Below are 15,306 nucleotides of genomic sequence, written 5' to 3'. Positions count from 1 at the left end.
GGCGGACGTGCTACGTTTACAGAAGCGGTGCACCCGCCCGGGTGTCCTCAACAAGCCGCCAGTCGCCCCTACGTACTGGCAGACGTTCTTGTGGCCACACGCGCCCAGCATACAACAGCATTGACGCTGCGCTGCAACGTGACGCATGCGTCCACAGCAGCCAACTGGAACCGCTTGCCGTGTTGCCCATGCGGCAGCACGCAAGGTAATGAAGTGCGTTTTATTGGTTTAATAGTTGTAGCCCTTCGTAGCCGTAATAGTTGTCTATAGCTATCTGGCCGCCCGTTATGGCACGCGATGGGTTTGTCGGCGGCCCAGTGGCCACTCGCACTGGTTGCGAACTGCCGGCAGCACAGATATTCGTCCAGGTGGCAGCTATCACACCGTCACGGTTTTCCACCAGTAAATGCACACACACACCTATTAACGCCGGCGAGATAGTCGCTTAATCCACGGATGGCGTGTTTTCCAGAACCAACAGGCCTTCTTCAACCGTTGCCGGGTATGGATTCCACCACCCTCGCGAATTCGCATACGCCCGGCTTATATGAAGGGTGTAAGACGTTCTGGCACTTGGCTGCTACCTACGCCTCGGCTCCGAGCGCCACGACCGATTTGTGGACTCGGCTGTGTACCCTGTAGGTGTTGGCGCTTCTCACGCCTTTTCGAGTCCCGCTGTGGAACATGGTGTCAAAGGTTGTCACAAACTGTCAGTTCGGTGTGTAATAGTTTTTAGTCGCACCGGAATCCGTGTGCCAGTCAGTATTCGCTGCGAGTGCGGGCCTGACTTCCTGCCTCCTCTAAGTTCCCGGTGGCTCATTTTATGGGCAGATGGAGCTGCGTTTTGTTTAGACGCATTGTTTGAATTGCTCCTCGGTATATTATAGGTGTTATCTGCTGCCACGATTATGAATGTACTTTGAGTGCGGGGCCGCGGTGTTTCGTTCGCTTTGTTTTGTTGAGAGCGATGGACCCGAAGGACCTGGAGCAGCTTGAGCTGCTTTGCCAGGCGCTTTACGGCGGCCAGCCTCTGCAGCAGAACGAGGCTCACGAGGTGCTGATGCCCTTGCTTCGCGATGTGCAGAAGATCCCTCTCCTACGCGATATCCTGGCGCAGAGCGCCAATCTGCAGGCTCTGCTTTTTGCGGCGTCCGGCCTGGTAACGGTGATTACGAATCACTGGTCGCACGTCTCGGATGCCCACAAGACAGAGCTGCGTGAGTTCTTGCTGAACTACCTCTACAACCGCGGCCCCGAGATGCTGAAGTGCGCTCCCGAGGTCCTGGGCCAGTTCATCCACCTGTACTGCCGCATCGTTAAGTTGGGATGGCTGGAGGAGGTGAGCAACCACCCCGTGGTCCAGCACGTGGGCCAGTTCCTGTCTGCCTCCACGCAGCACTGGATCATCGGCCTGAGCATTTACTCGGACCTGACGCAGGAAATGCAGCCGCAGATGGGCAAGTTCGTGGCAAAGCTGCGCAGGGGCGCGCTGAACTTCAAGGAGACGGTGCTGCCCAAGATATTTTCGGTACGTTGCGCCCTCGCTGCGTGTGCATTGTGTTCAGGTCACCGTCCAGACGCTCGAGCAGTTCAACAACGGCACTGCCGTGGTTGCGGACAGCTTCGAGGAGACCCGTATGCTGCAGCAGATACTGCAGCTGTGCTACAACTGCCTGAGCTTCGACTTCATGGCAACCATGCCCGACGACACGTCTGAGGAGCAGAGCACCGTGATGATCCCACAGAGCTGGGACATTCTGCGCAGCGACAAAGTGCCTCGCACCCTGTTCGAGCTCTACGCCAAGAACAGCGTCGTGCGCCCGTCGTGCGCCGTGCTGTGCCTGCGCTGCCTGGTGGTGGTCGCGGCGTTGCGCAAGTCGTTCTTCAACACTGAGGCCGAGGACCTGTGCCACATCAACAGTTTCATGATGGGCACCATGGACATAATTCGGAACAAAACGGGCCTCGCCAACGAGGACTGCTACCATGAGCTGTGCCGTCTTCTCGGGAAGATCAACGCCTCCAACCAGCTGAGCCAGCTCCTGCAGAGCGCCGTCTTCCCCATGTGGACGGAGCAGCTGCACAACTTCACGATGGAAGCTCTGGCCAACTGGCAGCACATGCCCAACAGCAAACACTACTTGTTGGGCGTGTGGGCACACATGGTCGTTCCTTTGGGCTACATGCGCGGAAAGGCGCCCTCTGTGCTCGAGACGAACATCCTGCAGATAACTCTGGAGTTCATCAAGAGCCGCTTGGCGATGGCAGAGGTGGTTGCCACAGCCGGCGACGACCTCGAATTCGACAACCCGCTCGACGACGACATACTGCGGATGGAGCAGTCAGACCTGTTCAGTCGTCTCTGCCGCTGCCAATACCGCACGGTGTGCTCGCGCATTATCGAATCGTTCCAGGAGCTGGAAAAGATGCCAATGACCCACAACTACATGGCCATCAAACAGGAGAAGGTTGCGTGGCTGGTGATGCTGGCCGGTGCGATGCTGAACGGCTCGAGTTCGCTTCGCCTTACCGGTGACGAGTCTAACATAACTGCGGTATGCCTGCAGACAATGAACATCGAGCTGGTTGGTCACGTCTTTTTGAACATGGATGCGAGCGACTCCAAGTTGACCGAGTGCACTAAGCTCGAGATGTCGTTCCTGCACTTCCTGACGTACTTCAAAAAGTTCTTCATCAGCGAGCACACAAAGGGCAGCATATCGGGTGACTGCCGCGAGCGCTTTGCGCAGGTTCCTGGTTGCCCCCCCGGCACGGACGGCGCGCAATACCTGCTGAATAGGCTGGTCGACAAGGTATTCTTCAACCTGCAGCGCCGTGTGTCCAACGAGGGGGTGATCAAGAAGACTCTGAACTTCTTCAGTGAGCTGTCTTCGGGCATTGACATCGTGCACTATGCGGACCGTTCCCCCCACCTCGTGGTTTCAGCGCGCCTGATACTGCAGTGCAAGACGCTGCGCTTCGCGCTGGTTAACCACGCTGACCCGGGGTTCATGTTCCTGCAAGTTCCGCAATATGGGCGCTATCGCACCATCTACTACAGCATTCTATGCAAGCTGTTGCTGCTCGAGTTGGGTAGCGAGGAGGAGCAGGGTGACTCGGTGCCCAAGTTTGAGGGGTTCATGGAGCACCACAGGCTCGTGATCGACCAGCTGTGGAACCTCAACGCAGGCGTGCTATCATCGCCCGAGTGCCGCTCTACTATCATCGGTTTGATGCGCGACCTCAGGGGCGTATGCAGGTCCTGCATTTCCGTGGAGGCCTATCAGATGTTCTTCAACTGGATTGTGAACGCTCCAAAGCAGCCTGGGAAATCGCGTTTGCACATAATGAAGCGCATCGTGGAGGCGTGCTGGTCCGACTGCGACGTGATGGTCCCTCTCGTGAAGTGTCTGGCTGAGTTTTTGGACAACCGCGGGCACCGCATAACGTTCGACAAGACGTCCGCAAATGGCATTCTGCTGTTCAAGGAGTCAGCCGGCATCGTCATGAGCTACGGTGTGAAGCTGCTCCAGATGGCACAGGCCGCTGGAGGAGTACGGCAGGCCGGCAACGATCGCGAGGCGTATAAGAAAATATACAAGGGTGCCGCCGCGTGCCTTCAGGTGCTCGACCACACGCTGGGTGGGGACTACGTGAACTTCGGCGTCTTTGAGGTCTACGGCGATGCCACTCTGGACGAGGTGCTCCAGCTTGCTTTCCAGCTCTGTCTCGTGATCCCCATTGAGGATCTGCAGGCGTATTCGAAGGCCATGCACCCGGTGTACTCATTCTTGGACATCAGCACCAAACTGTTCATGCCACAGATGCTGTCATTGAGTTTGGAGAATGTGGTTCAACTTATCAACGCTTGCATGGATGGGCTCTGCTCGTACGAGTCCGCAACATCGCTATCCGCCGCGAGCGCGTTGGACAACTTCGTGACCCACGTGTACAACGAACGCAACAGCACGCTAACCGGAGGCGCGCCCCACCCTGCCCGAGTGTTTTTGGAGTCGAAGTTGGAGTGTTTGCACCGCGCTATGGTGTTGATTTTCAACCTGCTGCTGAGCGGCGACTCGAACAGCGCGTGGAGCGTGAGCAGGCCTCTCCTGGGCCTGATTCTGCTTAACCAAAACGAGTTCACGCAGCTGCCGCGGAGCTTATCGGTCAACATGTCGGAAGAGAAACAGGCCAAGCTTCAGCGCTGCTTCGAATCCCTGATGAACGGGCTCGACACGACCTTGTCGCACCAGAACAAGGACACGTTCACGAAGAACGTATACATATTTTCACAGGAAGCACGGCTTTCATTCGTTTAACTGGGGCTGACTAATAAATTTAGATTCCTTATGTACATGTTTGTGCGTGTTAGTATGTCTTCGCCTCAATTTTCATACTGTGCTGTAGGCAACACAGTATGATACGACTTTCTTATTCCACACCTTCGAAGAAAGTACATGGCCATGCCATTCACACGCAACAACGAACGGTACATGAAATCTCGGAGTGCAGTCTAGCTAGCGCGTTAAAGTGGAAGAGCTGCTGCGGCGACAGTGACTGCCGTCGGACAATCGGTGAAAATGGGAACGGAAAATACGTTCCTCTACTCCTTGTATGGGCGCAGAGAAGCACAATACATGCTTTGTAAAGGCACATATGATCATACGGGCGATTGCGAAATGCTGCTCTAGGAGACACCGGGCCCACCCACAGCCTGCACCGTGATGGGCTAGGCGAGGTAGAAGTACGAGGCTATCCGCCAAGGGATATTACGTGTCAGAAACATGCCAATATGTTAGGACTAAGGTAAATATCAGGCAACTTGGAAATACGCCCGACACCCCTTGGCTCAACAAGAGGCCCGACCTTTCGGGTGGGAACGTGAGACGTAGTGCCAGAATGCACACCCACATATTAACATAATGATGATATGAGAAATAAATCCAACAGATGAGACTATATGCAGTGGTTGAGATAGCTCAGTAGTCAACTACATTGCAAAGTCCTGGGTTAGATGGAACAATGTCATTAGTACCTGGTGATGGATGAGCAACGTGCACTACTTTCGAATATGAGCGAAGAGCTAGTGACTCGACGTCACATTAACCACAAGTATTACGATGGATCATGATCCGGATAAGTCCACAACATTGAAAACATACACCCAGTACAGTAGGGGCGAAGGTCACAGCATGTAGATAATGTGATGATGCCCATAGCTAGCGCAAGGCGCATAGACATGGCATCTTTGACGTTAAACCTGGTTAGAGCAGTAGGAACCGCCAATTAATGCGGATGGTGAACGGTTTGACCTCCCCACCCCGTGATTACAATGCACTGAATCTGGAGGTAATCCATGTCGACATCTGACTCGGATCCTAAATGGAACAGTGGTTCATACATTAATTTGCTCTTTGTACGTGCAACTAAGTGCGCACTCCCATGGCGTATATGCTGGTAGATGTGGGGAGTCATGGACACGGAGCGGCTTATGCTGTGTCATACCATACGCAATCCATCGTACAATTTCCATTGTTGATTGACCAGCGCAAACGCAGCTAACCTGTACAGGTCTCGAATATCTAATTAATCATCTAAAGTTGCACACCATTACGACATGCGTTGTGGGTACTGCATGCCACAGTAACGGCATAGATCTGTCTGCCATGGCATGGCCGGGCCGCAATTGAGTCTTCATCTCCCGCCTATTTGGCACATCTTAAACCCCTTAATAGTTCAATTTATCGCACATTTACCAGGTGTTGGCACCGCTTTTGTCGGTCTACCATTAAGGCGTTGCTGTTTGAAGGTTCGGCCTGTTTTGTAAACCGGCACGCAAATAGACGAATAACACACAATTTCATACACGCCGTCTTACTTAGAAAACCTTTAAACAATGGTATTCCACTCGTTGACTGACGCTCCTCGCGATTTCAGGGAGGGTATTGACTGGTTGGTGGCGCTGAAGGGAACTGATGCAGCAAGCAATTTGAAAGCTATTAGTGACGCAGTTTACAACTTTCTCGTCGACAAGCCGGCTGGATCTAGCAAGGTGCCGATTTACAATTATGTTACGCTTATTACTAAAGGGTTCTTGGAGCAAGAGGAGCTAAAAGACAGACGTGTCGTAGGACCGATGCTGTGGACATTCAATAAGCCCAAGGATCCAAATTCTGATTTCTCGAAAAAGTTCGTTAAAACTGTTCCTGAAAACGGTGGCAGTAAAATCGACAGGAACGGCGGCATCACCGGTGAAAACATCACCGAGAAGTTGTCTAAATCGGTGGATGGTTGTGAGACGTTCTTGAAAAGTATACAGGTACCTGGGCAGTACAAGTCTGCTTACAGCTCTAAAGCGACGTGGGAGGCATCCTGCTCGGACAACCCGCAAGAATGCGCAGCGGTATTCGTGGGTATTGCGCCCATGTTATACGCGGGGCTAACGTCCCTGTGGGATGCGACTGACGCTGATGCCTTTAGATTGACACCGGATAGAGCGAAGGCGGATTTGGAAAACCTATTGAATGCTTTGCGTTACGTAGGACCGGAATGCCGCGCTAGCATGGGCCCTTCAGATGTCGCCAATGCGTTGAGGGGCGTGGAGTATAATGTTTTGGGTACGCTTGGCGAACTTTCAGATTTTTGGACTTTCCATGGATTGGACAGTGCAGGAGTTTCAGAGGCTGAGAAGTACTACCGTAGCAAATATGTATCCTATCCGATAACTGGAGGTGACAATGGCGTTAATATGGGTTTGGTAAACGCCTGGAATTCCAAGCTGGCTAAGAAGCCTGCCAAAACAGACAACGCACTCGGATCGGACAACATTTATTATCCTGGTATGCCCACAGTGGCGAATCTGAACGCTGCCAGCCCAATTTAAGGGACATACGTCACAACTATTATTGCTGCAAGAGTTATTCCTTGACTACGTTTGTTAATCATTGGTTGGCATAACTGACTCCTCTCCGTCATTCACTACCCATCGTTGTAAACACTCCAACCGATCTACCTAAGAAGCGACGTGCGCACGACCTAGTTAACGTATCAATGCAGCGCTGTAGTGGCAGGGGTTAGTGCGGCGGCCCCGTAGTCTCGGCTTACGGTATAACTGTTTGATAGGCCATGCGGATGTGTTAGGGATACAATGACCGCCTAAGACAGGCATAACACCAGCAGGATAAAATCGTGGAAACGTCAGGAAACGAAACCACGGAGATATATTGAAGGATCTCACAAGAGCAGTTTCCAACCAAGTGCCACGGTACAACATGCTATTATGTGGGATAAGTTAGATGAAACCCAAAGACAATAGTGGCTGTGAATAATCCCATATCTTATATTGGATGGATCGCAGCGTTATCGGTCGGCACCAGAACGACGTAGAACCCACAGCCAACAACAGCAGCGTAGAACGCTGCTGTGGTAAACGCGAAAGCCGCTCTGTTAAATATATTTACATAGCACACTATAAGATGATATAACAGAATGATAGTAATCAACTAGGTTGTGGCTGTGTTTAGCATCGATTGCCTTTTACGTTTACGGGGTTACCTCCTAATGGTATTTGTGTAAGTTGCAATTTACAGGCCGGAATGGTGCTGAACAATTTAATGCACACGTTACGCCATTTGGTAGACACGGTGTTTAGGACAACCCCAATGTGGCATGGCAATCAGGATTCGCGTAGCGCACTGTTTACGAACCAGTAGATACCACATCACATTCAGAATGCGTTTTGTCCGCATCTTAAAAACTTTTCATGGCGTCTTGTTTTCGCGGGTTGTTATCGAGTACCATGAAATGCTTGACAGCATCGTATGGCTGCAATTTCGTCTCACCAATTCTGTACCGAAAACATTGGTAGAGCTTGCAATGACGTTCTGTTAAAACGGTGATATTTGCACCATGAGGAGAACCCGGGTTGGTGCTTCGTTCGGTGGAATGGGAGTCACGTGCATGCGATGTAGCAACTATGCAGTTTGAGGCAACGCAATCCAACATACATATCTAAAACCAGCTACCAGTAGACATGGGAATCGACAAAAGAAGACACGTCTATCAGACGTGCACGGGTGCAAGCTTAGTTCGCTACGAAGCCACACCAACCAACGGCGCAGCATACATACGCCAATCGCCCCCGAAACAACCCATTAAAGTCAAGTTTACACGATTTCTTCCATCACACTTTCATAGAGAGTGTATGTAGGGATACGTTAAGGTGGCGAACGGGCTGCCTGTATTCCTCACGACAGATACAGCGACGGCATGAAGACGATCCCGCGTTTGATGGAATTTGACACCTTTTCGATTTTATTCTGCAGTTCCTCATCTCCGTTGATGTGTGCCACCTGCCCGATCTTGCGGCAGAGTTCGTCCAGCCTGGTGATAGCCCTGACTATGTGCCCCTCCTGCAGGTCCGTAAATTGCATGATCTCGTTGAAGGGCGTGCCCGTGGCCCACTGGTATATGACATAAGAGAGCGAAAAGTTGCACAGGGATGCGTGTTCCTCTCGTGACACGTTGACATTGAGTGCGCGTTGCACGACGTCAATCTTGTTGTGCAGGTCCAGTACGGCGTCCCTCGCACGTTGTATTGCCTGGGTCGGCGCTGGCACCTCTTTCTCCGGCGCCCGGTCGTTGTGGATGAACGCGGACAGTATCGCTGCGCATTCCTCGGGCTCCAGGCCGCTGAGAACGTTCTGCACGATGGTTTCGGTGAGCGTGATTTCGTCGCCCGTGGTGAGGTATGTGGCGATCCTCCCCTTGACCGTTGGCTTACCGTGCTCATCCAGGAACTCGAGTTGCTTGAGCACCTCCACCTTCGAGATCATCTCGTCGTAGGCGTGCAGCGACTCCTCTTTAAGGTTGGCGCTGATTTCCTCGATTTCACGCTGGCACTCCTTCACGCGCGCCTGCACGGAATAGTGCTTGTCCTTCAGGTGGCAGTTGGTGCACTTGTTTTTCGACATCTCGTGGTATATGTCGCGCTGTTTGAGCACAACCCCGTAGAACTGCAGCGACGTCTGCTTGAGCTGCTTGTTGAACACAAGGAGCTCCAGTTTCTTGGTGTCTACCAATTTGTGCAGCTCTGACGCTACAGACGCCATGAGCGCCACTCCGATTTCCTTGGTATCTCCGAAGCTGGCGTTCGTGTTTTTCACGTTGACTACATTGTTGTATACAAAAGAGACATTGCGTACGTCGATAGACTCACAAATCGCGAACCTGATTTCCGCGTGATTGTACGCACTAATGGTGGTATGTATGGTCCCCGTTGCTTTGGATTCGTCGTACAAGTCCGGTAGCAGCAACAGGACCTTGAGTTCGAGAGCCTTGCCCTTTGAGGACGCGATAATGCACGCGTAGGAGCTTGTGTTGCAAAACCCTAGCGAATGGACCATTAGGACCCGCCCTGCTTTGAATATCTGCGCGTTCTCCCTGTGGTTCCAGAGATTTTCGTGGAGGCTGTTGGCGATACGCCTAGAGAGCATATCTAGCCGGTGGTACTCTTCGATGCTGGGTTCGCCGTATATACAGTCCACCTTTGGCAGCGTGAGCAGCTCCTGTCGTTTGCGCACCCCATCACGCTTGAAGATAGGAATATTCTTCATTTTGTCATTCTCTTTGAACGACTTCAGCATCATTTCCGTGATGTTCATGTGCTCTCTCGAGTGGACTTGCAGGAGCATGTTATAGGTGATTCTAAACCTGCTTTCCAGCTTCGTCGACTTTTCGAACATCATGTTGGTGAGGTCCTGCAAGTCCGGCGGGTCATCCGGGCAGAATATGTAAACGCTTCCGAACGAGTCGAGGCCCCTCCTGCCTGCTCTCCCAGCCATTTGCGTGTACTCGGAGGCAGTGAGGTGCCTCGTCTTTTGTCCATCGTGCTTGTGTATGGAGGTGAAAATCACAGACCGGGCAGGCATGTTCACCCCCATGGCGAAGGTTTCCGTTGCGAAGAGCACTTTTATGAGTCCTCTGGAAAAGAGTATCTCCACCTGCGGGCCATCAGTTCCTCAGTGCACAAAAACTTACTATCTCTTTCATAAGTGGCAACAAGCCCGAATGATGCACGCCGATCCCCCTGTAGAGCAACTTTATGATGCTTCTGACCTGCGCCAGATTTCGGTCGCTTTCGCTGATGCTGCTGAGCGACTCCTTGAGGAAGAGGTGTATCCGGGACCGCTGTACCTGGGTGTAACTCAGGTTGAGATTGGGCATTTCCCGTGCATATGCCTCGCACTTGGCCCTGTTGAAGCAGAATAGCACCACTGGTAGCTTGTGCGCCGTCTCGAGCAACCTGATGAGCCGCTGGAGTTTCTGCACGTGGCCCTTGAAGGTGGTGCGCTTTACGTTACCGCTCTTTGTTAGCGTGGAGTACTTGTACATTTGGTGATACGCGTCCTTGTTGAAGCCCTTATTGTCCAGCAGCAGGAAGACGCGCCCGTATATGTATAAGAAGTGCATGAGCGGCACCGGACGCTTGCTTGTGACTATGGTGATGACCTCGCGTTCCATGATGGCTCCTATCCAATCTGCGAACTCAGTGTAGTTGGGCACGGTGGCGCTGAGCATGACCAACTGCAGCGACTTGGGTAGCATGATGAACACCTCTTCCCACACCACACCGCGGTTGACGTCGTTTATGTAGTGGACCTCGTCAAAAATGACAACTCCTATTTGCCCGATTATGGCATCTCCTCTATATAGGAGGTTGCGCAAAATTTCGGTCGTGACTATAAGGCACGCTGCGTTCGGATTGCACGAGACGTCACCCGTGATGATACCGACTGCTTCACTTCCGAACCGTTTCGTGAATTCGCGATACTTCTGGTTGCTGAGGGCCTTGATGGGGCTAGTGTACACGGCCTTCTTCCCCCTGCTTATGGCGAGCGCCACGGCGTACTCCGCTACCACTGTCTTCCCCGACGACGTATGTGCCGCCACGAAAACATGCTTCATCCTGTGGAGGTGGTGGATCGCACGTTTCTGGAAATCGTCAAGCTCGAATGGGTATTCGATTATATAGTTTTCAGTCTCCGGTAGCGAGGAGTCGTCAACGATTGACCACTTGGTGCGTATGTAGCTCTTTTCGTCATCCGGCTTCGGCACTACCATGGCCGCCTCTACTGGCTCCTCAGACTCATTAACAGGCTTTATCTTGATTATAGATGTCCTATGCTGTGAGGCTGGCCACGGCTCTGCACGGCGTTTAAGTTGGTGCATCAGGTAATATAATAAAGCGGTTGAGTTCCCGTTGGACAAATCCAACCACTTGTTGGCTCAACATTAATGCAATATACAAATAATGCATACAAACCTTGTGGTTGCTCTGCAGCTATCTCGACGTTGCTTGCTCCTGTCTGCCCCAAATGAGGCTCAGTCAGTTGGTCGACGCCTCCGCGTGTCATGGCGTCGAGTTCGGTCGCCATGTCTGCCAGGTTGAACTCGGGCTCATTGTCGGCGAAGTCCATGGAGTCACCAAACAGCTGCTTTTCCAGCAGGTCAACGTCGATGTCGAAGCAGCTGTCGTGGTCATCTTTATCCAGTAGGTCGAACGGGGAGTCCTTCAGCTCCGCCTGATCCATTATCGGCACCCACGACATGGAATCCAGCGGGTTAGTGAACGCTTGAGAGAAGTCCAGGGGATGATATTCCCTTTTGAAGGCGCTTGCATCCTGTCTTACTGTTCCTAGGCTGAGCTCATTGGGTCTCGGCTCGTCCTTCTGCTCCTCATCCGAGGTCCAGAAGTCCGAAATGTTATCGTAGAGGCTCGTCATGATTGCGATTGTAGGTGTGTTGGATGACTTCACCTGTCTCCGCTTTGAGTTTCGGCGAGTCCGTTCCAGTCGGTGTGCCCGGCGCGTCGGCCTGCAGATAGTCCGTCCAACTATTCAATGCGTATACAAGACAGGCATGTGATCACATTTTAATAATCCTACTGAAAGAATATTTATAGATAGTCGCTGATCTCAGCCGCTCCGCGGCACGCAAGTCGGCCTTCTTCTCCGAGCTGCTGCTCGAGGATTTGAACCCTCTCGGCTATCAGCTGCAACCGCTCCTCCTGGCTAGAGCCGTCCACATGGGATCCGTGCGTGATCTTCATGAAAATGTTGCTGCAGTGTCGGCCGTTGAGCGCGACGAAGCCGGCGCTGTGCCGCCAGGGCGCCCTTGCGTCTTCCGCGTTGCACTGGATGACCAACGCCGGCTTCGCGCCGGCCTTGGTTCTGGCGTTGCTGCACGGATTATATGAGTAGACTTCATCGACGCTGATGTCATCCATGCCGCCGAATTCCTCGAGCTCAAGCTGCGTCAGCGGCTTGGACGGGTCCGCGATCGCATCCAGGACGTCTAGGAAGGGAAGCTTGAGCAGTACGCAGCTGCATAAACCTGGGAGCATGTTGTATATGCACCCGCCAAGGACCCCGCCCGCAGAGGTGGTAGCAATGGCGAGTTTATTGCGCTGGGCTATGCTTTTTGCCAGAAGGAATTCCAGCACATCCGCGAGGTCTGTGATCCCGCGGTGTTTCTCGCTTTTGGTAGCATCGACGTGCCAACTGTTACCCATTTCCCCCCCTCCTCTCACGTGAGCGAAACACAGCGTGTATCCCAGAGCCAGCAGAACGTTGTGCTCGACGTCATTGTTGACCTGAAGGCACTGACCGTATGCGCCATACACATACACTACGCACTTATTCCCTGTATTTTGAAAACTAGATAGCACCGAATCTGCTGCAGCGAACCGCGTTTGCGTATTCGAAGCCTTCTTGATGAGGGTGACCGGCACCCTGCAGGTACCATCTCTTGTAGCTACGTGGCAGACATGGTGGTGTGTGCTTGGCACGTCTCCAACGCACGTCAGCGTTTGCAGGGAAGATCTTACAACGTTGTTGCGGAGCTCCGCGCCCTGGAACGTTGGGTTCCTGCTACGTGCTTCGGTCACCCGTGATGCTGCCTTGGTCTCGCTATCACCATTGCCCCGCCGAGGATCCGTTTTACTGCTGGCTTCACGGACAACATCTAGATCTAGATAGCACTTGATATCACGCGTCCCAGGCGCATTGATAACAATTGCCACCTTGGTTGCTCCGAAGTTTGAGTTTCCTTGGGGTTCGATGGCCCCAACCCTGAGGGGCAGGTCGACCTCACAGAGCCCGTTGCGATTACCGCGTCCATCGATTCCTTTGCCGCGTGATTTCAATGCACAAAAGGGCATCACAAGTATGGTTGGCGTAGAAGGGGGTGCCATGGCGTATATAACCAGTCCGCGATACATCATGTCTATGTCGGCAACGACTCGGTGGTCAAAAGTCGCAACCGTTTTCCACCGGCCGGATCCACCACGGTAAATCTCACCACAAGCACGAGCAGCAACAGCTTCCACTCTTTTGCTTCTTTTGAAGTTTGGTATCAGTGCTCTGTCGTCCATCTTTGACACCGCCCATAACAATGACGTGTCGTGCGTATGCCACTGATTTTTTCCATGCACGCATCCACCGTCGTACCGTGATGAGTCGATCCCCTGCGCTTTAACATTGTCCATAGATGCGAATTTCCGGTAGTTCAAACTTGCTCGTGATTCCATATCTCCAGTGTCATTGACTGTGACGTGGCGGACAGCATACAAGTGATTTTGCCTGTGCTCCAGAAACGCCTTGGTATCAGAGGCCAACGGCACGCGGTACAATTTGGGAGTTGCGTTGGCTTTTATGCAGAAGGTTTCAAACGTCCGGCCATGCGAAAGCGCCGCCACAATCAGCATCCGCCCATCCTTCGTTTTGTGGATCGCGACGTATTTTGTCGGGTCGCGTTCGGTGTACACGGGCCTGTCGTTGGTGATTTTACCGTTGCTTGTGCATACGTAGGCTACTCGCAGCTGCCAAGCCCTTTCTTGCTCGTTAACTAGCGTATAGAACACACGGGCACAGTGCCTGTCTCTCGCCCCTCCTCGCGGAAGGAAGTGCAGTTCGTCCACTCCGGTGAGATAGTCAGGCAACACCTTGGGAACATTCCGTATTTTCGCACCGCCTTTCGGGTGGTATCCTTTCTTCTTCACGCAGTTTATTGCAACGAAGTGCACTTCCTTGCCCATATCAGGATTAGACGCGTCGTGAACTAGGGCCAGTACGGCGTTCGGGTGACGCGTTTGCCCTACTCGCATGCTCCGTATATTGCTTACGAGGTTGCCTCTCCCATCGACGATGTTCCCGAAGTCCAGGACGCCCTGTTGTCTGCCGATGATATAAGGTTCATCGGCTTCTGATGGCTGTCCCCTCGGCTGCCTTTTGCGATTCATCCCCCTGCGATTCGGCAGGCCCGCCCTCACCAGGCATACACGGTCCTCATCTTCCACTACACCGCCGGCTTGCCCACGTCCACCTTCGTGATTGAACGCGCTGCTGTTTACGACGAAATAAGCGTGATCTCCGATGACTTCATATTCCAATTTTTCTTGCATCCCGTCAGTGATTTTAGCAGCTTCCCTTCGCACCACATCCGAAACCCGTTCAAAATCACGACGGTTTTCTTCGAGAGCCCACTCATAGTTATCCAGGGCTGTAGCGACTGCATCTCCCTTTTCGCGTTTCCTTCGCGCTGCGGGTCGTGGCCCACGCATCAACCCCTCCTCGATCTGCGAGGTCCACCATTCCTGTTTTGTCTGCGTAAAGGGCGGGTCCATCTGACGCATCAGGCGCACGTAGCTTGCGATTGTGGTGTTATACACGACCGTTCGCACTTGCGACCCAGTGCTAGTTCCGGAAAACAGCCGCCTGCAGCAAGCGGTTTGGCACAGCTCATGGTGGAATGCACGGATGTACAGGCTAAATGGGTTTCGCATTTTATGGCGATTTTATGAACTCCAACAGACAAAAGGCGCACTATGCACGTATACGACTCTCGTAATCGCTAGGTGCTGGTAGGAGCCCCGCCAGCGTACTCCGGATGCCTAGGCAAGGAAAGGACTCGTTCCACAAATTGGCAACGATAACGACGGATGTGTGAATTGTTCCCACCCCGCTGCATCTAAATACACGATTTCTAGCTTCTACGCTGCAACGTTGCGTGCGTAAGTGCACGCGTAGTTGAGAAGGCTCAGACAGCCCCGGCTGCCGTACGGGTGTGTCTGTCCATAGCCGCGGTCTTGGCAAACGCACCGCCGACAGCCAACTAACTTATCCGGCCATACAATGGCGGTTAACGTGTAATGTGTCGCGTTTTCGCGCCTTTCGGGCACTGCGGTCGCTTGACGGCCCCAACAACACGTCGCACGTAGGCTGCGCACGTCGCCGGCGGACGGCAGGT

The 15,306-nt window shown here is 52.9% G+C and overlaps 5 protein-coding genes across 5 annotated transcripts; 2 read left to right on the top strand and 3 right to left on the bottom strand.

Moving 5' to 3' along the window:
• Positions 1-967: 967 nt before the first annotated feature.
• On the top strand, positions 968-4,319 carry BBBOND_0202270 (EXPORTIN 7-RELATED / RAN BINDING domain containing PROTEIN; the record flags this gene model as incomplete). Its single annotated transcript, XM_012911802.1, has 2 exons — positions 968-1,528; positions 1,566-4,319. The coding sequence occupies 2 exons, from the start codon at positions 968-970 to the stop codon at positions 4,317-4,319; spliced, it is 3,315 nt and encodes a 1,104-aa protein (XP_012767256.1).
• Positions 4,320-5,286: 967 nt separating this feature from the next.
• Positions 5,287-5,475, bottom strand: BBBOND_0202260 (hypothetical protein; the record flags this gene model as incomplete). The annotated part of the gene is made up of 1 exon (XM_012911801.1): positions 5,287-5,475. The coding sequence occupies one exon, from the start codon at positions 5,473-5,475 to the stop codon at positions 5,287-5,289; it is 189 nt and encodes a 62-aa protein (XP_012767255.1).
• A 421-nt stretch (positions 5,476-5,896) lies between these two features.
• BBBOND_0202250 (hypothetical protein) lies at positions 5,897-6,883 on the top strand (the record flags this gene model as incomplete). Its single annotated transcript, XM_012911800.1, has 1 exon — positions 5,897-6,883. The coding sequence occupies one exon, from the start codon at positions 5,897-5,899 to the stop codon at positions 6,881-6,883; it is 987 nt and encodes a 328-aa protein (XP_012767254.1).
• A 1,363-nt stretch (positions 6,884-8,246) lies between these two features.
• BBBOND_0202240 (helicase with zinc finger motif protein, putative) lies at positions 8,247-11,783 on the bottom strand (the record flags this gene model as incomplete). Its single annotated transcript, XM_012911799.1, has 3 exons — positions 8,247-10,001; positions 10,039-11,285; positions 11,324-11,783. The coding sequence occupies 3 exons, from the start codon at positions 11,781-11,783 to the stop codon at positions 8,247-8,249; spliced, it is 3,462 nt and encodes a 1,153-aa protein (XP_012767253.1).
• Positions 11,784-11,956: 173 nt separating this feature from the next.
• On the bottom strand, positions 11,957-14,842 carry BBBOND_0202230 (Prolyl endopeptidase-like; the record flags this gene model as incomplete). Its single annotated transcript, XM_012911798.1, has 1 exon — positions 11,957-14,842. One exon carries the CDS (start codon positions 14,840-14,842, stop codon positions 11,957-11,959), a length of 2,886 nt encoding a protein of 961 aa, XP_012767252.1.
• Between the last annotated feature and the right edge of the window lie 464 nt (positions 14,843-15,306).

The sequence above is a fragment of the Babesia bigemina genome (assembly GCF_000981445.1).
Source record: "Babesia bigemina genome assembly Bbig001, chromosome : II".
Taxonomy (NCBI): Eukaryota; Apicomplexa; class Aconoidasida; order Piroplasmida; family Babesiidae; genus Babesia; species Babesia bigemina.
The sequence above is the reverse complement of the archived record's forward strand: the minus strand, read 5'-3'. Positions and strand labels throughout refer to the sequence as shown.